We start from the raw sequence: 25,089 nt of genomic DNA on the forward strand, positions 1-25,089 counted from the left end.
CCTGGTGGCCCTGGGGGTTTGTCCCCTGCTGGTGTCAGGGACAGCGGTCACGGCCATCGCTGCTTCGCTGTCCCAGGGGACTCCTGGGGGTGACGGGGGCTGCGGGGACAACGGGGGGGTGACCGTGGCCTGGGGGTGGCCAGAAGGGCCCTTTGAGCACAGGGAGTGCCATGGGACACAACGTGGGGACCCCCTTGGGTGCCAGGGGACAACAGAGAGGTCCCCGAGGTCCCCCTGGGGTGAGGGAGGGGACAGCAGGGGTGTCACTGCCCCTCGGCCCTTCCCGCCCGTTCCTCAAGCAGGGACACAAAATGGCGGCCAGGGCCGCGGGGGCGGGGCTGTGAGAAAAAGGCGGAACTTCCGCCCGAGACAGCCAATAAGAGGCATGCGGGGCGCTTCCGAGGCCTCAACGGCTCCACTCCCCGCGGTGACCAATCGGAACGCGCGGAGCTGGGAGCGCAGCCAATCACAGCTGGTCCTTAGCGCAGGGGGCGGGGAGTACCGCTGCCAGCCAATCAGCGCTCTCCCGGTGCGTGCCGGGAGCTGTAGTCCCTAGAGGCCACCGCGGGGCACCCCGGGAAGCGGCCCAGCCCGGGCCTTACCCGGAAGCGCTTCCGGTTCCGTCTCCGGTTCCGGTGGCCCCGGAAGTGCCGGGGCGGGGTCTGACGCGGGGCGCTGTGCGGGGCCTGTAGCCCGGCGGGACCATGGCGGACGTGACCGCGCGGAGCCTGCAGTACGAGTACAAGGCGGTGAGTTGGGGCCCCGTCGCTGTTGCCCTCCCGAACTCCGGTTCCGTGTTTGTCCTCCATTTTCTGCCTTGAAGAGGAATTTTCCGGGTACCGAGAGGCACCGGAACCCCGTTCTGCCTTCCCGGGATGGCGCCGAACGGTTTGGGCCCCGCTGAGAGGCCGAACCCGGGCCGGGGAGGGGGTGGGGATGTAATTAGCACCCGGGTGTTAATTAAAACACAAAGCGTGGGGTCCTCGGGCAGCGTGGGGTGGGTGCTCGGGACACAAACCGTGGGTCCGGGCTGGGGCTGAGCCCCCTCTGGCACCCCGGGAGGGCCCCACGCTCCGGGTCAGTCCCACGTGGGGATATCTGTGGCTGCCCCACGAGGGTCCCGCAGCCCCACGGGGGATCCGTGGCCCCGCTCAGCCCCGCGGCGGGACCCCCCCAGCCCCTCTCAGCCTCTGCTCCCTCTGCTCCCAGAATTCCAACCTCGTTCTCCAAGCCGACCGCTCGCTGATCGACCGGACCCGTCGGGATGAGCCCACGGGAGAGGTCCTGTCCCTCGTGGGCAAACTGGACGGGACCCGCATGGGGGACAAGGCTCAGAGGACCAAACCCCAGATGCAAGAGGAGAGAAGAGCCAAGTGAGTCGGGGGGCTCAGGGCAGGGGGGGAGGGGGCAGAGTCCCAGCTGGGAGCTGAGTTTGGGTGGGAAAGGCTCTGGGTGATGGGTTTCCTGCTCCTCCCGTGGGATCACTCCCCCTTTATTGGGGGGAGGGGGGGTGTGGGTGTTGGGAAGGGGAAGGATGCAGTGGGGTTGGGGACATTTTGCAGTGGGAAAGGTTTTGGAGGTGCTGAGCAGGGGGCTGCAAAGCCCTGAGCTGGCAGAGGTGTTGGAGGCTTCATTTGGAGCTGCTGGGAGATAAATAACAACAAAACAGCTCTGGGGGGGGGGGTTATTTCTCCAACCCAAGAGATGAGCTGTGCCTGGAGCAGTGGGAGTGGGGCTGACCCCCTCCCTGACCCCTTTTTTTGGGTTTTTTTTTCCCCAGGAGGAGGAAGCGTGACGAGGACAGGCACGACATCAACAAGATGAAGGGTTACACCCTGCTGTCTGAGGGCATCGATGAGATGGTGGGCATCATCTACAAACCCAAAACCAAGGAGACCAGGGAGACCTATGAGGTGCTGCTCAGCTTCATCCAGGCAGCCCTGGGGGACCAGGTGAGGACAGGGGGGCACATCAGGAGGGGTTTGGACAGACTCCAAGCCTGGGAGAGCCACCCTTGAGGAGGATTTCATCCCTCTGGGGTGGTTTTGCTCTGTCAGTGCTGGGGGAACCACAGAATCGTGGAATGGGGAGGGTGGGAAGAGCCCTGGAGCTGATGGAGGACACAGGAACACATCAGGGGTTGGGAAGGGCTCCAGAGAAGGAGACTCCAGAACCTCTCTGGTTCCAGGGCTGTGTCAGCCTCTGACGGAAAAAAGTTTTCCTTCATATTAAGGTGCAGCTTTATGGGATTATTGAATACTTTAGGTGGGAAAAGACCCTTGAAATGCTTGAGTCCAACCACCATCCCTGCCCTACAGAGCTCTCCCAGGTTCTTCCTGCCTTCCAGTTTCTCTCTGCTGCCCCTTGTCCTGCCCCAGGGCAGCACTGAAGAGAGAACTGGCTCAGGTAGCTGCATTTGCCCAAATTTCTCCCTTCCCAATGGATTCCAGTCACCTCCACAGACATTTTTCCCCAATCTGTGTAATTTTCACAAGGCATGGTGTGTCTTTTCCCCCTCTGTCAAGGGTGTAATTGGAAAAACTGAACAAAACTCCTGCTCTTCCTGCCCCATAAACCCAGGTTCTGCTTCAGCTGCTGCTCTTACATTGAGAATCCCAGAGTGGGACCTTAAAGCTCCCCCAGTCCCACCCCCTGCATGGGCAGGGACCCCTCCCACAGCCCAGGGGGCTCCAAGCCCCATCCAACACCTCCAGGGATGGGGCAGCCACAGCTTCTGGGGGCAACCAGGGGCTCAGCACCCCCTCAGGAAAACTTTTTTCCTAATGTCCAACCTCAATCTCCCCTAAATCTCCAAGTTTTAACCCATTCCCCTCCTCCTCTCCCTACCCCCCATGTCCAAAGCCCTCCCCCAGCTTTCTTGGAGCCCCTTCAGATATTGGGAGGTTGCTCTGAGCTCACCTGGAGCCTCCTCTTCTCCAGGCTGAACACCCCCAATCCCTCAGCCTGGCTTCCCAGGGAGCTGCTCAGCCCTCTGAGCATTTCAGGGGCTCCTCTGGACACCTTCCAGGAGCTCTGTGTCCTCCTGGTGTTGGGGACTCCAGAACTGGGCCCAGCACTGCAGGGGGGGTCTCAGAGGAGCAGAATCCCCTCCCTCAAACACTCCCTGTGCTGCTCTTGGTGCAGGTCAGGACCTGGGTGGTTTCTGGGCTGCAGACACACTCTGCTGCCTCAGGTTCAGTTTATGGTCCATATTTGTGTGTGTGTGACTCAAATTTTTGGGCTTTTGGTCCCTAAATAGATTTTCTAGTAGGGGAAATCACTCATTTTCTCTTCTCACCTTCACAACCTGGAGCAGTGAGCTCCCTGCAGAAGGTGAACTGGATCAGAACCTCAGCCTTGTGCACTCTGTAGCTCTGGTGATGCAGGCATTGCATATCCCACAATAAATACAATAAATAGCACAAAAAGATTTGTGATTTGGGAAACACCGAGGATGCCATTCTTGGGTAAAAAAAAAAAAAAAAAGAAAATGCTGAATGGAAAACAGGGGAATGAAAAGGGAAAAGGGGGAAGGAAACCAGACAGAAAGAAGTGCTGGTGGTTTCTCAGCTCTGACAGGAGGCTGTTGGGAAGCAGTGCAGCTTAGCAGGAACTCCTGGGAAGAAAACTCCTTGGAAGGAAGAAAAACTCCTGATGCTGAAATCTCACATATCCCAAAAAACCTGGAAAATCTGTCAGGGCCACAGAGAAGCCACTTTGTGGGTTTCAGCCTGGGCAGAGCATTCCCTGCTCTGATTTGCTTCCCGTGACATTAAGGACAAGAACTGAAAAGCACCCCCCAGGCTGCATCCCCAGCAGAGTTTCCATCCCTTCCCTTCCTGTCCCCACCGTGCTGGGGGGTTGCAGTGGCACCTCCAGAGCTCCAAAACCAGGGAGGGATCAGCCCCCTCCCCTGAACCTGGTGGATTTATTCCCCCTGCAGCCCCGGGACATCCTCTGTGGAGCTGCTGACGAGGTCCTGGCTGTGCTGAAGAACGAGAAGCTGAGGGATAAGGAGAGGAGGAAGGAGATTGATCTGCTGCTGGGCCAGACTGATGACACCCGGTACCACGTGCTGGTCAACCTGGGCAAGAAAATCACTGATTATGGGGGAGACAAAGAAATCCAGAACATGGGTAAGGGGGGGGCTGCAGCTGGGGGGCTGGGGATGAGTCCTGCCTCTCCCCGGGGCTCTGTGTGTGCACAGAAAAGGCAGAAAATGGTTCTGGTGAGATTTCCAGCCCTGAAATCTGGAGGTTTTGGATCTTTTGGATGCACACAAGCCCCCAAGGTGTGGTTTGGTTCCATTTGGATGAGCACAAGAGCACAAAATGTATTTTTTTCCAGCGTTCGGGTGCACAAAATCCCAAAATGTGTTGTTTTCATCTTTTGGTGGGGCAGAAGCCCCCAAGATGCAGGGGTTTCACCTTCTGGCTGTGCAGAAGACTCTTCTGTGCTTTTCCCCCACCTTTTGGATGCAGAAAAGCCCCCAGAATATGTTTTCTTCATCTTTTGGCTGTACAGAGCCCCAGACAAGTGGGGTTTTTTTAACCTTTTGGCTGCACTGAAGCCTCAGTGTGTTGTTTTTTGGTTTTTTTTTCATCTTCGGGTGCACAGCAGCCCCAAAATGTGGTTTTATTCCCATTTTGGATGTGCAGAAGCCCCCAGAATGTGTATTTTTCAGTTTTTAAATGCACGGAAGCCCCAAAATGTTTTTTTTTCCTTTCTCTTGTATGTGCAGGAACCCCAAAAAGTATTTTGTTCATTTCCTGGGTGCACAGCAGCCCCAATTTGTGGTTTTCTCAACCTTTTGGCTGTGCAGAAACCCCAGAATGTGTCTTTTTCACCTTTTGGCTGCACGGAAGCTCCCCAGATCTGGGTTTTTTTCCCGTTTTTTGGCTGCACAGAGGTGTGGGTGAGCATGGAACCATCTGAACCTCCCCTGTGCACCCAGATTTGCTCCTGAATCTCCTCCCCTCTCCCTTGCAGATGACAACATCGATGAGACCTACGGGGTGAACGTCCAGTTTGAGTCTGATGAGGAGGTAGGAGAAGCCCAGGAGGTTCCTGCTGGGGAGCAGGCAGTGGGGCTGGGATGTCTCCTGCCTGGAAAGGGGAACCCAGATGATTTTTAGAGGCTGTTTCCTGGTTTGGGGAGGATCCTGCTAAGTGAGGGATGATCATGAGTCAGGAGGATGGGAAGCAGATGGTGATATTTAGATCTCCTGGAGACACTTGGGCAGCTTGGGAGGAAGAGAGGCTTGAAATCCATTGGGGTTGGGTGGTGATATTTAGATCTGGTGGAGAAACTTGGCAGCTTGGGAGGAAGAGAGGCTTGGAAATCTTTGGGGAATGTGGTTTGAGAGAGGCTGAGGGTGAGAAGAGAGACAAGGTGGGGATTTTTCAATGAATTCTCTGCATGGAGAGGAGAAGCAGCCTCATCCCGGGCTCCTTCACCTGAACAGCAGCCTCCTCCTCCTCCTCCTCCGGGCTGTTTCCCCTCAGGAAAGTTTTCCTGATGATTCATTGGTGTCAGGGAAAGAACTTGTTGCCTGGAACTCCTCTCCCCTCAGGAAGGAGATGAGGACATTTACGGGGAGGTTCGTGACGAGGCCTCCGATGACGACATGGAGGGAGACGAAGCCGTCGTCCGCTGCACCCTCTCAGCCAATGTCAGTCCCTGGGGGGCACTGGGGTTGGGCTTGGGGGGGGTTCAAGACATCCTGGGGGTCTCCAGGGGGGGCTTGAGCTCACTGGTGGGCAGCCAGGAGCCCTGGAGCTGTGCTCTGAGGGAGGCTGCAATGGATGTCCATGAAGCGAAGGGGTCTGGCCCCCTCTGGCTGGCTCTGTGGTAGGGGGATAATGTGTGTCCTCTTTTTTCTGTGTGTGTGGGGGGATTTTCTTCAGCTTGTGGCATCGGGGGAGCTGATGAGTTCAAAGAAGAAGGATCTGCACCCTCGGGACATCGATGCCTTTTGGCTCCAGCGCCAGCTCAGCCGTTTCTATGACGACGCCATCGTTTCCCAGAAGAAGGCAGATGAAGTGCTGGAGATCCTCAAGGTCAGTGATCCTGGGGGCTTGCAGCCCTCTCAGGATCTGTCAAAGAACATGGAAGAAACTGATTCTCTCCTCAAAAACACAACCAAGCCCCAATTCTTTTTGAGAAGAAAGTTTGTTGGCTGCTTGAGAAGCAGCGCTCAAAGTCTGGGGGCTTCAGACGTGAGCTCCAGACTTCCTTGGAGGACACAGAAGCTGCATCTGCTCCCCCACCCCACACGTGTTCTGCAGTTACCAAAATTCATCAGCAGGTCCCTCAGAACAACCTCAAACCCAAACCTTGAGGGGCTTTCTCTTCACATTGAGCTGTCAAAACGTGACAAACCCAATCAAAACCAACCCACCACACGTGACTTTCCCTTGCTACCTTCTCCAGTTCTATTTTTTTCCTCAAATTTGCCCCAGATTACCCCTGCTGCTTCAAATTAAATGCAGCTGTGCTTGCCAACAGGAAGAGAAATGCTGGGGCAGGTTGGGCAATAGTTTGGTCAGTTTTGGTCAGTGTTTGCTGGGCACTCATCCTGGTGCAGAACTGGGGTCTGTTTTGAGCTGAGCTCTGAATCAAGACCCTGGCTCCTCTCTCAAGCTCGTGTTGCCTGACATAACCACTTCTTCCTTACTGCTTTTTCCTCCTTCCAGACTGCCAGTGATGACAGGGAATGTGAGAACCAACTGGTGCTGCTCCTGGGCTTCAACACCTTCGACTTCATCAAAGTCCTGCGCCAGCACCGCATGATGAGTGAGCCACGTTCCCTGCTGGGATTCCAACTTCCTCTCTGAAGCTCTGACTTTTGTTCTTTTTTCCCTTCTTTTGACCAAATTTCCTCTTAATCTTTTTTTTTTTTTTCTTTGGGTCAGTCCTTTACTGCACTTTGCTGGCCAGCGCTCAAAGCGAAGCCGAAAAAGAAAGGATCATGGGGAAGATGGAGGCAGATCCTGAGCTCTCCAAGTTCTTGTATCAGCTCCACGAGACAGAGAAGGAGGATCTGATCCGGGTGAGGCTGGGGGAGTGGTGGGGTCCTCACCCTCCTCCTCGGGCTGCCTGCTTGGGTTGCTGCTGGGCTGAGGAGGAGCTGACTCAGCTGGGAGCTGGAAAGCAGAGGGAAGGTTCCCAGACGGGGCTGAGATGTTTCCCCACTTCTTGTTTCAGTGGCTCCTCCTTGTCTGCTCTCTCAGGGAAGTGGCAGAACCAGCAAGTTTCATGTTTTATACACTGGGGTTAACCATGTCCTGGCAGCACAGTGTCACCTCTGGGCCTCCTTGCACAATCCCTGGTCACCTCCATCAACTCCAGGCCACCCAGGGTTGAGATGTGACACCTTAATTGGCTTGATGAGCCCACACAGGATGAGCTCTGCTTGCCCTTTGGACCACAGCAGTTCCATGACAGATCTGGGGCTGTTTTTTGGAGGGATTGACACCATATTACTGCTAAAAAAACCCATTATCTTGCCATGATACCCCCAGTTTGATGTTTGGAGAGCCCTGCTGGAGCACGAGTCTCCTCTCCCTGCTTCCCTCCCCTTCATCTCCTCTCCTGGAAGTCAGATTTCATTCCTGCACTTTATTCTTTGGATTCTACTGCCAAAACTTACTTGCTTTGGGAAGGTGGATGTCTGGGGCTGAGGGAAATGGGCAGAGGTGGTGGGAGGAGAGCCCAGGGGGGAGGCTCAGACCTGGCTCCTCATCTCTGCCCTCAGGAGGAGCGATCTCGCCGGGAGCGCGTCCGCCAGTCCCGCATGGACACTGACCTGGAGAGCATGGATCTGGACCAAGGAGGAGAGGTACAGCCCTTGGGTGGCAACCATTCCCAACCTCAGGAGGTCCTAAAAGAACGTTTGGAGTAGAGTGGGTGGGAAAGACACCGAGAAAAAGCTCCTGATGTTGCTTTTTTCCTTGGGTCCCACGGTTCAGGTGGAAGGAGAAGGTTCTCCCTGATCTTCCCTCCTTTCCCCTTGGCTTTTCCAGGCCCTGGCTCCCCGGCAGGTGCTGGATTTGGAGGACCTGGTGTTTGCCCAAGGGAGTCACTTCATGGCCAACAAGAGGTGCCAGCTCCCTGATGGCTCCTTCCGACGGCAGCGCAAGGGCTACGAGGAGGTCCATGTCCCTGCCCTGAAACCCAAACCTTTTGGTTCTGAAGAGGTGAGCTGCCCCCTCAGCACCAGGTGTGGTGAGTGACCAGGTGGCTGATGCCATCCAGCAAGGCTTCTCTGAGGGCTTTTACATGGCCCCCTTGACCTTCTTCCCTCTGAATTGGAGCCAGATGGATGAGCTGGGTCAGGAATGGGACAGATGGGAAGTCAGGAATGGGATAGAGGGTCACATCTGGAGGGTGGGGGCCAATGTCCAGTGTCCAGATGGAGATGGGTGACAAGTGGTGTCCCTCAGGAGTCTGCAGTGGGACCAGCACTGCTTAATATCCTCATCAGTGACAGATGCAGGGCACCCTCAGTAAAAAAGGGGGCGACACCAAGCTGAGTGACACACCTGAGGAGCAGGATGGCACCCAGGGGGAAGGGCTGGTAGCCACAGGGACCTGGACATGCTCCAGGAGTGGGGCTGTGTGACCCTTAGGAGGTTCAACAAGGCCAAGCACAAGTGCCCATGAGTGGGGGCCTCCCCCAGGGCTTGGCCCAGGCTGGGGGTGAAGGGTTTGGAGAGCAGCCCTGTGGAGAGGAGCTTGGAAGAGCTGCACAGGTTAAACAGGGCTCTGGACAACCTGATGTAGCTGAAGCTGGCCCTGCTCATGACCCCTTGGAGTGCAGGAGCTGTGTTTGATCTCATCCCAATCCACTCCGTGCTCCCTGGGCTTCTCTTCTGGCTCTCTGGAGGCAACAAGTCCCTGCTGCTCCCCACGGTGTCTCTCCAGCCCACGAGGAACCAAAACACAGGCCCTGAGCTCTGTGGTTTCACTTTTCAGCAATTGGTTTCAGTGGAGAAGTTGCCCAAATATGCCCAGGCTGGATTTGAGGGCTTTAAAACCCTGAACCGCATCCAGAGCAAACTCTACCGGGCAGCCCTGGAGTCAGATGAGAACCTCCTGCTGTGTGCACCCACGGTAAGGATCCTGAGGTTCCAGATCCTGAGGGATCATCTGGTCAGAGTGAAAAAGGCTGAAATTTTACCTGGGAGAAGGTCTGGGCTTTGATGGGGCTGCTCCTGGTTGGCTTGCAGGGTGCTGGGAAGACCAACGTGGCCCTGATGTGCATGCTGAGGGAAATTGGGAAGCACATCAACATGGATGGGACCATCAACGTGGATGAGTTCAAGATCATCTACATTGCCCCCATGAGGTCCTTGGTGCAGGAGATGGTGGGCAGCTTCGGGAAGGTGAGGAGGGTTCTGGGGTGCTGCTTCAGCTGCAGGCTGGGCACAAGGAGCTTTCTTCTGATAGGCTTCCAGAAGGGTCTGAGCTCTGGTAGAGGCTCCTGGAGAGGAGATGGATTTGGGGTGGGTCTCAAAACTCTGCTGGGGACTCACTGAGCTCTGCAATTGGGGCACTTAGAATCATGGAATAGTTTTGTGCTGGAGAAAAGCCTTTAGGATCATTGAGTCCAAGTGTTAACCCAGTACTGCCCATTTCCCAGCACCCCATGTCCCTCATCCCCACATCCCCAGGGCTCTGAAACCCCTCCAGGAATGATGGGGACTCCAGCCCTGCCCTGGGCAGCCTGGGCCAGGCCCTGACAACCCTTTCCAGGGAGAAATTGGTTTCCAGCTCCAACCTAAACCTCCCCTGGCACCACTTGAGTTGTGCCAAAAGTTCCTCTTGGCCCATCCCTTGTTCCTTGGGAGCAGAGCCCGACCCCCCCTGGCTCCAACCTCCTCTCAGGGGGTTGCAGAGAGCCACAAGGTCTCCCCTCAGCCTCCTCTGCTCCAGGATCAGCACCCCCAGGGCCCTCAGCTGCTCCTCACAACTTCTCCAGACCCCTCTTGTGCTCCCTCAGCACAAGGATGGACCTTGAGATCCATCACACACCTTGGATGGACTTTGAGGTTTCTCCTCAGCCTCCTCATCTCCCAGTGCTGTACTGGGACACGTCTGGAATTGTCTGGGATCATCCTGGTGCTCTCAGGCTGCCTCAGGGAATTCACCTTGATCCCCCTTACCCTCTCCTAGCGCCTGGCCACCTATGGCATCAACGTGGCTGAGCTGACAGGGGATCACCAGCTGTGCAAGGAGGAGATCAGTGCCACCCAGATCATTGTCTGCACCCCTGAGAAGTGGGACATCATCACCAGAAAGGGGGGGGAACGCACCTACACCCAGCTGGTGCAACTGGTGATCCTGGTGAGCAGCCCTGCAGCCTGCCAGAGGCCTCTGCTGGGAAACTGAACCGAAACGGGGACCTTTCCAAGCACTGGGGAGCTTGGGCTGGAGCTTTTCCCTCTCTTTAGGATGAAATCCACCTCCTGCACGATGACCGAGGACCCGTCCTGGAGTCTTTGGTGGCCAGAGCCATCCGGAACATCGAGATGACCCAGGAGGATGTCAGGCTGGTTGGCCTGAGTGCCACGCTGCCCAACTATGAGGATGTGGCCACCTTCCTGAGAGTGGACCCAGCCAAAGGCTTGTTCTACTTTGATAACAGGTACAGAAAGCTGGGAGAGATGTTTGGGTGGGTGTGGAGAGCTTGGGAAGTGTCAGGTGGTCTCACCAGCACGCTCCCAGTGCCCCTTTACTTGTTCCTGGATGTGCTGATGCCTTCTCTACAGAGAAGGTACCCAGGAGCTGGGTGAAAAGCTTAAAATAGAATGAAAGCACCATTTTTTTTGCTCCCTGAGAGTGTGTGTGGATTCTGGGAAGCAGGAGGACGTGTCACTGTCCCCTGTTGGTTACCCTGACCAGGCAGAACTGGAGCTGTCAAACCCCTGAGCAAACAGAGGCATGAGGGAAGCATCACCAGCTTGTAACTGGAAATACTGGTGCCTCTGGGCAAGACCTTGGTACCAGGACTTCTCCACTCTTGTGTGATTCCAGAAATGTTTTGTTTTTCCCCTCCCAGCTTCAGGCCTGTGCCCCTGGAGCAGACCTACGTGGGGATTACAGAGAAGAAAGCCATCAAACGCTTCCAGATCATGAATGAGATTGTTTATGAGAAGATTATGGAGCACGCTGGGAAGAATCAGGTTTGAGCCTTGATTTTATTCTTCCTGATGCACTTTGCCCTGGTTTTATGTCTGTCTCTGCTGAGCCCCTTTGGAGCTGCTTTGCTGCAGTGGGTTTGGGTGGTTGGTGAGGAGCCATGGGTGTTCTCTGAGGGCAGGGGAGGTTTGGTGGTGATGCCCTAGGAGGTCAGGAGCTCCCTGTGTGGTTCAGGGGAAGATCTGTGATCAAACTCTGCATCTCTCTGCCCACCCCAAACACCAAGGAGCACCTTGGCTGCCACGGGGGGAGTGGGTGGATGGTTGGACGTGATGATCCAGGAGGACTTTTCCAACCTCAGCAGTTCTATGCTGATTCTTTGCTAGCTGCAGGAAATCCCCCTCTCGCTGATGTTTCCATCTGTTTCTTAAACAGGTCCTGGTGTTTGTTCACTCCAGGAAGGAGACTGGGAAGACAGCCAGGGCCATCAGGGACATGTGCTTGGAGAAAGACACCCTGGGGCTCTTCTTACGGGAGGGCTCGGCCTCCACCGAGGTCCTGAGGACTGAAGCTGAGCAGTGCAAGGTAACCCCAGGGCTGGGCTGGTTCTCCAGCCTCTGCAGTTTCTCAGCCTCTCTTCCCTTCTGGGTGCAGAAAACCTGGAGCTGGTTGTGTTTGTGCTGCAGAACCTGGAGCTGAAGGACCTCCTGCCCTACGGCTTTGCCATCCACCACGCTGGCATGACACGAGTGGACAGGACACTGGTGGAGGATCTGTTTGCTGACAAGCACATCCAGGTGAGTCCAGCTTCCCAGGAGGAATTCCTGGCTCTTGGGATAGGTTCTTCACAGGAAAAAGCTTGAGCCAGGTTTTTCAAGAGTCCTCCACCAAAACTGGTGGCTGATGAAGGCAACCTTGATTTCACCCAAAGAAGAGAAACTAAAAGCACGTGGCCAAGGAGCAGAGAGAGCAAGAATTTCCTCTGCAGCTGCCACTCTGTCCAAACCCCCCAGCCAAGCAATTTGGGGGCTGGGTTGTAAAGAGAAGACAAGAGATTTTCTCAGGGTTCTGTGGGGAGCTGGGAAATTTGGGCAAGATCTGGCCTGCAGCTTTGGGACAGTTCTCAGTCTTTGTCCCTTTTGTGCAGGTCTCTAACATCAGGACCAGCACTTCAGATCCCTTTTTTTTTCCCCATGGAAGAGGTTTTTAATGGCTGCTTTGCTCCTGCAGGTGCTGGTCTCCACAGCCACCCTGGCCTGGGGTGTCAACCTCCCTGCTCACACTGTCATCATCAAGGGGACCCAGGTTTACAGCCCTGAGAAGGGACGCTGGACAGAGCTGGGGGCTCTGGACATCCTCCAGGTGAAGTTCTGGGAACAAAGATGCTGCTGGGAGCTGGGCCAGGGTTCTCCCCTTCCCCCAGAGGCACATTTGAGGTCTGCTCTTGTGTTTTCTCAGTTCTCTGCTGGGAACTGAGCTCCCAGTTCTGCTCTGGGAGTAGCCCTGCTGTGAAGGCAGAGTGGTGGGAGAGAGGACAAGCAATCCCTTTCCTGATACCCAGACACCTCTGGAATATTTCTCTTTTCCTTCACCGTGGAGAAATCACCACATTTGGACATTTTCTGGACATCACCTTCATGTTTTCCAGATGCTGGGCCGTGCTGGGAGGCCTCAGTATGACACCAAGGGTGAGGGGATCCTCATCACCTCCCATGGGGAGCTGCAGTATTACCTGTCCCTGCTCAACCAGCAGCTGCCCATTGAAAGTCAGATGGTGTCCAAGCTCCCAGACATGCTGAATGCAGAGACTGTGCTGGGCAACGTCCAGAATGCCAAGGCAAGTCCAGGATTTGCTTTTCCTCACTACTTGTGCCCTTCATTGGACCCAGGGAGATGGTGGGAACTGCAGGGGCTGAAGGATGATTTGGGTCAGGGGGACCTTAGCACCCTACAGCTGAAGATCTCAACTCTGTCACCCTACAATTCCATCACCCAAACAGGGCAAGGGAGCTGGGGAAGGGTGTGGAGCAGAAGGAGAACTTTTGGCCTCAAGTGCCAGGGGAGGTTTAGGTTGGAGCTGGGGAAGAATTTCTCCCTGGAAAGGGTTGTCAGGGCCTGGCCCAGGCTGCCCAGGGCAGGGCTGGAGTCCCCATCATCCCTGGAGGGGTTTCAGAGCCCTGGGGATGTGGGGATGAGGGACAGGGGGTGGTGGGGCTCAGGCAGGGCTGGGGAAAGGTTGGACTGAATCATCTGAAAGGTCTTTTCCACGATTCTGTGATTCTGAGGGCACAAAGAAACCTTGGTGCCTGGGGAGCAAATGTTAAGAGCTTTGGAAGGGCAGCCAGGAGAACTCCCAGGCTGTAAGGTGGGCTGGGGTGTAATTCCCAGCAGGCAGAGTTCTCCACAGGGAGAAGGACCCTGGGGGAAAGGCTGTATGTGGAGGGTGTTTTTTTTCATTTATTAATTCCTTTTCTTTCCACTGGCCAAGAGTTATTTATGTCACTGCTGGGCTTCCAAACTGGAGTTAAGTGTTGATCCCTCAGGATTTAACCCAGCTCAGGCTGCTGAGTCCCAGCTGGGAGCTGGAGCTTCACTTTTTCATTCCTGGGGTGTGCTGAGGAGCTCTTCCATCCCTGCCTCCCCAGGATGCAGTGAACTGGTTGGGTTACACCTACCTGTACATCCGGATGCTGCGTTCCCCCACGCTCTATGGGATCTCCCACGAGGACCTGAAGGCAGATCCACTGCTGGACCAGCGCCGCCTCGACCTGGTCCACACTGCAGCCCTCATGTTGGACAAGAACAACCTGGTCAAGTATGACAAGAAGACAGGGAACTTCCAGGTGAGACCTGGGAAAGGTCCTGGGGGGAAAAAGGGAGGGATGCAGGAGGCATCTCCCTGATAAAACTCAGATCCCAGGGAATGCTGGTGTGCCCGTCTGTGGTTCCGGAGAGCTGGGTTCATCCTTGTCATAGTTTGAGTGGAACTGGATAATTTTTGGTAGAAGGACCTCATTTTTGGTAGAAGGACCTCATTTTTGGTAGAAGGACCTCATTTTTGGTAGAAGGACCTCATTTTTGGTAGAAGGACCTCATTTTTGGTAGAAGGACCTAAGCTGGACAATCCTGACCCTCAGTCTGTCCCTTTTGGCTGCTGCCTCCCAACCCACTGCATGTTCCCCTTGCATTCCCATTCCTTGATGAATTTCTCCACCAGGGAAAGCAGCTTTCCAGGGTGATTTGCAGCCTCGAAGTTTATGGTTAGCTTGTCTGGAGATACCTCCCCATGTTCAGCCTGCCCTGCACCTTCTGTCTGTGCCACCCCCCTCTCCCTGGCTCTTGTCCTGGCAGGTGACAGAGCTGGGCCGCATCGCCAGCCACTACTACATCACCAATGAGACTGTGCAGACCTACAACCAGCTCCTGAAACCCACCCTGAGTGAGATCGAGCTCTTCCGGGTCTTCTCCTTGTCCTCAGAGTTCAGGAACATCACTGTGAGGGAGGTAAGAGCCAGGGGCTGGCACTGCAGGGGCAGAGCTTGGCCCAGGAAGGGACATCCTCATGGACACGAGCCAGCGTGTGCCCAGGTGGCCAAGAAGGCCACCAGCATCCTGGCTGGGATCAGCACTGGGGTGGCCACCAGGAGCAGGGCAGGGATCATTTCCCTGTGCTGGGCACTGCTGAGGCTGCACCTCCAATCCTGGGGTCAGTTTTGGGTCAGAAAAGAGACACTGAGGGGCTGGGGGTGTCCAGAGAAGGGCAAGGGAGCTGGGGAAGGGTGTGGAGCAGAAGGAGAAGGGTCTGGAGAAGTTGTGAGGAGCAGCTGAGGGCCCTGGGGGTGCTGATCCTGGAGCAGAGGAGGCTGAGGGGAGACCTTGTGGCTCTCTGCAACCCCCTGAGAGGAGGTTGGAGCCAGGGGGGGTCGGGCTCTGCTCCCAAGGAACAAGGGATGGGCCAAGAGGAACTTTTGGCACAACTCAAGTGGTGCCAGGGGAGGTTTAGGTTGGAGCTGGGGAAGAATTTCTCCCTGGAAAGGGTTGTCAGGGCCTGGCCCAGGCTGCCCAGGGCAGGGCTGGAGTCCCCATCATCCCTGGAGGAGTTTCAGAGCCCTGGAGATGTGGGGATGAGGGACATGGGGTGGGAGTGGCCTTGGCAGAGTTGGGGTCATGGCCTGGATGATCTTGGAGGTCTTTTCCAACCAGAAGAATTCTGGGATCTCTCCTGCCTTGGTTTTCTGCAGGAAGAGAAGTTGGAGCTTCAGAAGCTGCTGGAGAGAGTTCCCATCCCTGTGAAGGAGAGCATAGAGGAGCCCAGTGCCAAGGTGAGCCTGGCCTCAGGGGGATCAGCACTGTCAGGGTAAATGCTCTTCTGGGGGGGTTTCTCTTCCTTGGTGGGACATCCTGGAGATGCTCCAAGACCTGCACGTGCTCCTTGTCCCTGGTGGAGCTCTCTGTCCTGCCCCAAAGCACAGTCAGTCCCCACTGATGTTTTCCATCCTGCTGGGATCAGGTGCTGAGTGAGACCTTCTCTGTTCTCCTTCCCCAGATCAATGTGCTGCTCCAGGCCTTCATCTCCCAGCTGAAGCTGGAGGGCTTTGCCCTCATGGCAGACATGGTCTATGTCACCCAGGTGAGTGAGGAAACCCAGCAGGGATCCCTCTGTCCCAGTCCAGCCACGTGTCAGCCTCACTCAGCCATTTCCACCTTGAAAATTGAGTTTGTAGCTTGCAAATAGGAAGTGGTGAGAAGGTCTGAGGGGATTAGATCCTCTTTGGAGTCTCCAGTTTGTAATCAAAATAATTCAGCACTCAAGACCTACAGCATCACCTCATTCCACCACAAAGTTCATGTTCCCAACCTTGGGAGACGAGGGATGGCTCCATCTGGAGGTGTTGGGGCTGGAGGACCTCTCAGTATCCTTTGATCCTGATAAGAAGAACAAGGAAAGGCTTTTCCCAGAGGCTGGAGTGTTAGGACAGAGAGTAACAACTCTAACCTGCAGAAGGAGAGGCTGAGGTTGGATATAAGGACAAATTTTATGCTGAGGGTGCTGAAGCTGTGGCTGCCCCATCCCTGGAGGGATGGATGGGGCTCAGAGCACCCTGATGCAGGCTGGCTGGACTAGATGACCTGTAGGAGATCCCTTCTCACCCAGCCCACTTTAATTTCACATGGTTGGGTGGGAAGATTGGTGAAAATGAGAAAATGTTGAAGGCTGGGGCTGGTGCCACACCTTGAGAGCTGCTCCGTGTCCCGCAGTCCGCAGGGCGCCTGATGCGCGCCATCTTCGAGATCGTCCTCAACCGTGGCTGGGCCCAGCTCACTGACAAGACCCTCAACCTCTGCAAGATGATCGACAAGAGGATGTAAGTGCCACCTCTGAGATGGTTTCTGACCCACGGGGGAGAGGGCTGAGGTTCCTCTGGCTCTGCAGCCTTGGGGAAGGAGAGGGCTGGTGGCCGTCGGGGTGGCTGGGGGAGGGGTGGTCTTTGTCAGCCTGGGCAACCCGGGTGCTCTGGAGGCTTCCTGGCTGTTTCTTGGCTTTGCCTGAGGCCGTGGCTGTCCCTGCAGGTGGCAGTCCATGTGTCCTCTGCGCCAGTTCAAGAAACTGCCTGAAGAAGTGGTGAAGAAAATTGAGAAGAAGAACTTCCCCTTCGAGCGACTCTACGACTTGAACCATAATGAAATAGGTAGAGAGACAGCAGAGCCCTCTGCATTGGGGTACACCCAGAAACTGGGGGATTCTCCTTGGTGCTGGGCACTGCTGAGGCTGCACCTCCAATCCTGGGCTCAGCTTTGGGTCAGAAAAGAGACATTGAGGGGCTGGGGGTGTCCAGAGAAGGGCAAGGGAGCTGGGGAAGGGTGTGGAGCAGAAGGAGAAGGTCTGGAGAAGTTGTGAGGAGCAGCTGAGGGCCCTGGGGGTGCTGATCCTGGAGCAGAGGAGGCTGAGGGGAGACCTTGTGGCTCTCTGCAACCCCCTGAGAGGAGGTTGGAGCCAGGGGGGGTCGGGCTCTGCTCCCAAGGAACAAGGGATGGGCCAAGAGGAACTTTTGGCACAACTCAAGTGGTGCCAGGGGAGGTTTAGGTTGGAGCTGGAAACCAATTTCTCCCTGGAAAGGGTTGTCAGGGCCTGGCCCAGGCTGCCCAGGGCAGGGCTGGAGTCCCCATCATCCCTGGAGGGGTTTCAGAGCCCTGGGGATGTGGGGATGAGGGACAGGGGTGATGATGAGGGTCTCAGTACAGAGGCTTTGCCTTGGCACTTCCCATCTGCCTGGCCCTCCAGCACTGCATGCTGTTCACTGGGGAGCTGTTGTCACCCTGTTGTCCCTCTGTCCTGCCAGCAGCTCCTTTCTGTTGCAGGGGAACTGATCAGGATGCCCAAGATGGGGAAGACCATCCACAAATATGTTCATCTCTTCCCAAAGTTGGAGCTCTCTGTCCACTTGCAGCCCATCACCCGTTCCACCCTGAAGGTTGAGCTCACCATTGCCCCTGACTTCCAGTGGGATGAAAAGGTGAACTCTGCAGCTAATTATATATTGATAACATGTTTATAAACAAATGCTCATGGACTAGAAACCACCCTGAGGGGTTAGGAGGGTGCTTCTGGGGCAGCACTTGCTCCTGGAGAGGAAACAGGGCCTATGGAAACTGCAGTGATGCCAAATTTTTGTTGGTATATTAATACTGCTAATTTAGGAACCATAAAAATATAGAAATAGTATATTGGGGTTTCTTGCTACCAAAAGACAGTGGTATTTGTATACCACCATCCAGTTTTCTCTGTCATCCTGGTGCCCTTTCACACAGCTTGCTTATCCTGCCCAGGGGATCTTTTCAGCATTTCTGAATTGGAACAGTTTGGAGTCCTCAGGAAACACTGCTGATGAAAAAATCAAATTCTACAGGTGAAGAACAGAAAAGCTGGAGCAGGTTCTGATAGAGGGCAGAACCTTGTGCTTCCTGTACCTTCACATTGATCTCTGTTGTGTCCTCCCAGAGATTTTTGTGACCCATGGAAACATCCTACCCCTAATATCATGAGTTTTTTATTTAATAGCCTGGTGTGAGGAGCCTTCAATGACCTTGAAAAAGTCAATCATAACTGGATTTAAAATTTGATCCGGTATTGGAGCAATCAAAACCCCCCAGTAGGTACTAGTAAGACATTGCCAAAGATCAATGCCCAAGGTTTGGTCCTGCTCTGGCAGGGGGTTTAACTTTGATGATTTTCAGAGGTCCCTTCCAACCCTGAACATGGTGATCATAGGGCAGGGGGATCTGGAGTGACCCAAGTGCCATCTGCCCCCTCCCTCAGGTCCATGGCTCCTCTGAAGCTTTCTGGATCCTGGTGGAGGATGTGGACAGTGAGGTGATCCTGCACCACGAGTATTTCCTGCTGAAAGCAAAGTATGCTCAGGATGAGCACCTGGTCACCTTCTTCGTGCCTGTCTTCGAGCCCCTGCCCCCCCAGTACTTCATCAGGGTGGTGTCTGACAGATGGCTCTGTGAGTGCCCTGCTGCTGCCACCCCTTGTGTCACAGCATTGTTCTCCTGGGGGGCTGGGGGGCAGTTTGGGGGGTGAGGAGGGAGATTGGGGGATGAGGGGGGAGTTTTGGGGGTGAGTTTGGGGGGTGAGGAAGGAGTTTGGGGCTTGAGGGGGGAGCTTGGGGGGTGAGGAAGGAGTTTAGGGGGTGAGGAGGGTGTGTGGGGGATGAGGGGGTAGTTTTGGGGCTGAGGGAAGAATTTGGGAGGCCAAAGAGGGATTTGGGGGGCTGGGGGGGAATTTGGGGGCTAAGGAGGGAGGTTGGGGTCTAAGAGTGTAGATCAGGGGTTAGATCAGGGTCTGCAGGGATAGTTTTGGGTCTGGAGACATCAGTTTGGGATCTGAGGGTTTAGCTTGGGGTCTGAAGGGGGGCTCAGGGGCTGTAGGAGTTACTTCAGGGTCTGAAGGGGTAGTTTGGGGCCAGAGGGGGTAATTTGGGGTGAGTTCAGGCCCTCTCCTAGTGCTGTGCTGGGGAAAGACCCGTGCCAGGCAGGCGAGAGCAGGGCCAGGGAGTCTCCTGCTGCTCGGAGCTCAGAGGCGAAGCCTTTGGGAGTTGCTTTTGGGGATTGGGAGCAGGGAAAAAACTCACCCGGGTTTTTTTTTTTCCACCTGTGTGTCAGCCTGTGAGACCCAGCTGCCCGTTTCCTTCCGCCACCTGATCCTCCCTGAGAAATACCCCCCCCCCCACCGAGCTCCTGGACCTCCAGCCCCTGCCCGTCTCTGCCCTGCGCAACAGCGCCTTCGAGAGCCTCTACCAGGACAAGTTCCCTTTCTTCAACCCCATCCAGACCCAGGGTGGGTACCTCCCTTCCTAGATAGAAATCACGGAATGGTTTGAGCTGGAAAAGACCTTCAAACCACCCAGTGCCACCCCTCCCATGGGCAGGGACCCCTCCCACCAGCCCAGGGTGCTCCAAGCCCCATCCAACCTTCAGCACTGCCAGGGATGGGGCAGCCACAGCTTTCCTGAAGAACCCGTTCCAGGGTCTCACCACCCCCACAGCAAAGAATTTTTCCTTCCTCTCCAAGCCATCCCTGAGGCTTTTGCTGACCTGCTCCCTCCTGGTTTTGTCCCCAGTCTTTAACACAGTTTATAACAGTGATGACAACGTCTTCGTGGGTGCCCCCACGGGCAGTGGGAAGACCATTTGTGCTGAATTTGCCATCCTGAGGATGTTGCTGCAAAATTCAGAGGGACGCTGTGTCTACATCACCCCCATGGAGGCCCTGGCAGAGCAGGTGAGTCCTGCTGAGAACTGGAGCTTCATCCCACCTTGGATTTCCTTCCCCAGCCCTTGGGTCACTGACCCTCATTCTTTCTTCACCATCACCTCGGGATGACTCCACGGTCTTTTAATTCATTGTCATCTCTGCAGAGGCACCATCTCCCTGCCAGTCTGCTGCTGGTGGGGTGCCTCTCCAGGGATTTTGTTGAATTTGTCCTATTTTGGGGTTTCACAACAGCATCTTTTGGATTTTCTGGCAGGTTTTTATGGACTGGTACGAAAAATTCCAGGAACGTCTCAATAAAAAGGTGGTTTTGCTGACTGGGGAAACCAGCACAGACCTGAAGCTGCTGGGCAAAGGGAACATCATCATCAGCACCCCAGAGAAATGGGACATCCTCTCCCGACGCTGGAAACAAAGGAAGAACGTCCAGAACGTCAACCTCTTCATCGTGGATGAAGTGCATCTCATTGGAGGGGAAAATGGGGTGAGGAGAGGAGGGAGCTGCTGGCTTGGCTGGTGGAACCACTCTCGTGGGCTGAAAATGGGGTGAGGAGGGAGCTGCCACCTCCTGTGGGCTGAGGTCACCTTGTCCTGCCTGGAATTTCAGGGCGGGATGGGGCGGGGGGGCTGGGAAGCTCAGGAGTGGGATTGCCCGAGGAGTTTTTTTAGGGATGTTTGGGCTGTTGGGCTCAGCCCTGGAGCCTCCTGATCCTGCTCTGAGCTCTGCTCTCCCTCCCCCAGCCCGTGCTGGAGGTGATCTGCTCCCGCATGCGTTACATCTCCTCCCAAATCGAGCGGCCCATCCGCATCGTGGCCCTCAGCTCCTCCCTCTCCAACGCCAAGGACGTGGCCCACTGGTTGGGTTGCAGTGCCACCTCCACCTTCAACTTCCACCCCAACGTCCGCCCCGTCCCCTTGGAGCTGCACATTCAGGTCAGTTTGCACCAAAAACCTCAGCTCCTTTCCTTTCCAACCCGTTCTGTTTGGTTTTTTTCCAGACCTTCTCGACCCCTTGGGGTGACAAAACCTCTTCCTTTTGCAGGGCTTCAACATCAGCCACACGCAGACCCGCCTGCTCTCCATGGCCAAGCCTGTCTACCACGCCATCATGAAGCACTCCCCCAAAAAACCTGTCATTGTCTTTGTCCCCTCCCGCAAGCAGACGCGGCTGACGGCCATCAACATCCTCACCACCTGCGCCTCCGACATCCAGAGGCAGAGGTGACACCCCTGGGACCTTCTCCCTCCCCCTGCCACGGCCCACCCACAACCTTCTGGCCTTTCTCCCAGTGCTGAGGGACAGCCCTGGGTGGGAAAAGGTCTCTCGGATGTCCCCGGAGCAGCTGTGGTGGCACCAGGAGGGTCTCCTCACTCCCCCTCTGTCCCCCTGCAGGTTCCTGCACTGTGCAGAGAAGGATCTGGTGCCCTACCTGGACAAGCTGAATGACAACACCCTGAAGGAGACCTTGGTCAACGGGGTGGGGTACCTGCACGAGGGGCTGACCCCCATGGAACGGCGTGTGGTGGAGCAGCTTTTCAGCTCTGGTGAGTGGGGGGCAGGGGGGACACCCCACTTCACACCCCAACCCCAAAACCCTTTCACCCTGGAGAGCAGGGTCCACCCAAGCTTTGTGTCACTTCTCGTGTTGCTTCTCCCACCTTGCCCTAAAATAGCCGTGGCCTTCAACCTCACCATCTCTGCCTGAGCTCAGAACCCCCAGATCTTTCCACCTCCATTTCTGTCACCCAGGGGGGGCCTGACCCTTCTCTCCTTGCACCTTCCAGGGGCAGTCCAGGTGATGGTGGCATCCCGCAGCCTCTGCTGGGGCATGAACATCTCTGCCCACCTGGTGATCATCATGGACACCCAGTACTACAACGGCAAGATCCACGCGTGAGTCCCTCCCACCAGGGGCCTGACCAGCCCAGAGGGATCCATCCCTCTCCAGGCAGAGGCTGGGAATGGCTGGAGAAGGGTGGTGGCTTTCCGTGGAGCTCTCCTGACCTTCTCCTCGTGCCCCAGGTACGTGGATTACCCCATCTATGACGTGCTGCAGATGGTGGGACACGCCAACCGCCCGCTGCAGGACGACGAGGGCCGCTGTGTCATCATGTGCCAGGGATCCAAGAAGGTGGGTGAGGAACAGGGGGAGTTCCCAGCCTGGCTCCTGCCTGGGGCCTGGATGTCTTCCCTCCTGACCAGGCTGTTGTCCAACCTTCCTCCCGGAGTTTGGAGCTGTTGGGGTTGGTTCATCCTCGTTGCCTCCTGCCCCGCTGTAGGATTTCTTCAAGAAATTCCTCTATGAGCCCCTGCCTGTGGAGTCCCACCTGGACCACTGCATGCACGACCACTTCAATGCTGAGATTGTCACCAAGACCATTGAGAACAAGCAGGATGCTGTGGATTACCTCACCTGGACCTTCCTCTACCGCAGGATGACGCAGAATCCCAACTACTACAACCTGCAAGGTGAGGGTGTGAGGAACCCGTGGGCTCTGCAGCTTTTCTCTCCCCTCTGGGGAGTTCCTGAGCTCCTGACACTGCTGTCCCCACAGGGGTGTCCCACAGGCACCTCTCAGATCATCTCTCCGAGCTGGTGGAACAGACCCTGAGTGACCTGGAGCAGTCCAAGTGCATCAGCATCGAGGATGAGATGGATGTGGCTCCCCTGAACCTGGGCATGATTGCTGCCTACTACTACATCAACTACACCACCATTGGTAAGGGCTCCACCACCACGTCCTGCACCACCTGCAGAGAAGGTGCCATGGGTGGAAAATTCCTTCTGGCAGGAGGTCTGAGGATGTTTGACCTCCATTTCATGGAGTCACAGAATGGGTTGGATTGGAAGGGGCCTTAAAGGTCACCCAGTTCCAACCCCATGGGCAGGGACCCCTCCCACAGCCCAGGGGGCTCCAAGTCCCACCCAACCTGGGCTGAGGCACTGCCAGGGATGGGGCAGCCACAGCTTCTGGGGGCAACCAGGGGCTCAGCACCCTCACCCCAAAGAATTCCTTCCTCATCTCCAACCTCAGTCTCCCCTGTGCCAGTTCAAACCCTTTCCCCTCATCCCAGCCCTCCAGGCCCTTCTCCAAAGTGCTTCCCCTCACCCCTCACCCCTCACCCCTCTCTGGCTTCCCAGAACTCTTCAGCATGTCCCTCAACGCCAAGACCAAGGTGCGAGGCCTGATTGAAATCATCTCCAACGCTGCTGAGTACGAGAACATCCCCATCAGGCACCACGAGGACAACCTCCTGCGCCAGGTCACCTCCCAGCCGGGTCCCCGCAGCCTGGGGGAAGGAATTCCTCCCCCGTCTTTGGTTCCGTCGGGCTGAAGCACTGATGGGTTCATCATTTCTCCCTGTAGCTGTCCCAAAAAGTTCCTCACAAGCTGACCAACCCCAAATTCAACGACCCCCACGTCAAGACCAACCTCCTGCTCCAGGCTCACCTCTCCCGCATGCAGCTGAGCGCTGAGCTGCAGTCAGACACCGAGGAGATCCTCAGCAAGGTACCAGGGGCTGGCTGGTGGGACCCTGCTGCTTCTGCCTCGGCCGTGTCACCTCCTCCTGACACCTCCCCATCCCTCTCCTCCAGGCCATCCGCCTGATCCAGGCCTGTGTGGACGTGCTCTCCAGCAATGGTTGGCTCAGCCCCGCGCTGGCTGCCATGGAGCTGGCCCAGATGGTCACCCAAGCCATGTGGTCCAAGGATTCCTACCTCAAGCAGCTCCCTCACTTCACCTCCGAGCACATCAAGCGCTGCACCGACAAGGTGAAGCTTTTTTTTGGGGAGGGTTGGGGGCTGAAGAGGCAGGAGGATCCACAAAAGCACCGTGGCCCAGCAAGGTGTCTGCAGGACACCAGGAATTAGAGGCCCTTAAAGAACGAGGAGGGTCCACAGAAGCGTCGTGACCCACCCAGGGGTCTCCAGGACACCATAAAAGCTGCAAACCTTTTTCTGGCAGGGTGTGGAGAGCGTTTTTGACATCATGGAGATGGAGGATGAGGACCGAAATGCCTTGCTCCAGCTCTCTGAGGCTCAGATCGCAGACGTCGCTCGGTTCTGCAACCGCTACCCCAACATCGAGCTCTCCTACGAGGTGGTGGAGAAGGACAGCATCCGCAGGTGAGGTGTGGGGGCTGCCCTCACCCCCCTCACTGCAAGGAGGGGGACACACCTCACCCCCTGACCCCTCTCCCTGTTTTGGGTTCTCTCCCCAGCGGGGGCCCCGTGGTGGTGCTGGTGCAGCTGGAGCGGGAGGAGGAGGTCACCGGGCCCGTCATCGCTCCCCTTTTCCCCCAGGTTTGGAGGGGCCCGAGGAGGGGAAATTTGGGGTGGGGGGTGGGGTGTTGTCCCCTGCTGTCCCCAACCCCTTTAACTCCTGATTTCCTCCACCAGAAACGCGAGGAGGGTTGGTGGGTGGTGATTGGGGACTCCAAATCCAACAGCCTCATCTCCATCAAGCGCCTGACGCTGCAGCAGAAAGCCAAGGTGAGGGGGACAGGGGACAAGGGGACAAGGGGGGTGGCTGCCACTTGAGGGGGGGGGGGAGTTCTCCTCAAACCCACTTCTTTTCTTCCTTCCCGTTAGGTGAAATTGGATTTTGTGGCCCCAGCCACGGGCACCCACAACTACACCCTCTACTTCATGAGTGATGCCTACATGGGCTGTGACCAGGAGTACAAATTCAGTGTGGATGTGAAGGAGGCTGAGAGTGACAGCGAGTCTGACTGAGAGCCCCCCGTGGCTAGTGAGAGCCCCCCGTGGCTAGTGAGAGCCCCCCGTGGCTAGTGAGAGCCCACCTGCCTCGGGGGTCTCCAGGAAGGGGTAAAGAAGGGGAAGGGGAAAAGGATGGGGAGGGGAAGGAATGGGAGGGGGAAAAGAGAGGGGGGGAGGGGGGGAAAGTAGGAAGGGGAAAAAAGGAAAGGGAGAGGGAAAAATGGGAAAATGGAGGAGAAAAGGAAAAAGACTCCCACTAACTCCAGCCTGGGACAGTCCCCAGCAAGGAGCCCCCATACTTCAGCCACCCTTTGTGTCCTCACCTTTAGTGTGGTTTTCCCTCCCTTCTCAGTTTCTCTGTATTTTCCCTCTCTGTGTTATTTTTTTAAGGTGTTGATGCTTTGTACAGTGGTTTTTAGACAGCAATAAACCTTGAACCCATCATG

General features: G+C 56.0%; 1 protein-coding gene across 1 annotated transcript; it reads left to right on the top strand.

Annotated features, from left to right (window-relative positions):
• The first annotated feature begins 603 nt into the window (after positions 1-603).
• SNRNP200 (small nuclear ribonucleoprotein U5 subunit 200) lies at positions 604-25,085 on the top strand. Its single transcript, XM_071729092.1, is given in 46 exon segments — positions 604-749; positions 1,210-1,373; positions 1,781-1,952; positions 3,944-4,136; positions 4,990-5,045; positions 5,574-5,672; positions 5,908-6,060; positions 6,697-6,796; positions 6,916-7,052; positions 7,758-7,841; positions 8,026-8,199; positions 8,978-9,115; positions 9,232-9,387; positions 10,178-10,348; positions 10,456-10,649; positions 11,064-11,187; positions 11,579-11,728; positions 11,830-11,940; positions 12,374-12,505; positions 12,792-12,980; positions 13,789-13,986; positions 14,495-14,647; positions 15,385-15,465; positions 15,690-15,773; positions 16,403-16,509; positions 16,715-16,833; positions 17,504-17,658; positions 18,462-18,651; positions 19,310-19,365; positions 19,367-19,484; positions 19,768-19,928; positions 20,176-20,403; positions 20,661-20,852; positions 20,962-21,140; positions 21,313-21,464; positions 21,705-21,813; positions 21,943-22,051; positions 22,200-22,389; positions 22,476-22,640; positions 23,063-23,184; positions 23,289-23,432; positions 23,519-23,695; positions 23,889-24,049; positions 24,145-24,226; positions 24,323-24,415; positions 24,515-25,085. Coding segments are annotated over 46 exon segments (6,411 nt in total). The 5' UTR covers positions 604-704; the 3' UTR covers positions 24,659-25,085.
• The last annotated feature ends 4 nt before the right edge of the window (positions 25,086-25,089 follow it).

The sequence above is a fragment of the Heliangelus exortis genome, chromosome 30 (assembly GCF_036169615.1).
Source record: "Heliangelus exortis chromosome 30, bHelExo1.hap1, whole genome shotgun sequence".
In the NCBI taxonomy this organism is placed as follows: Eukaryota; Metazoa; Chordata; class Aves; order Apodiformes; family Trochilidae; genus Heliangelus; species Heliangelus exortis.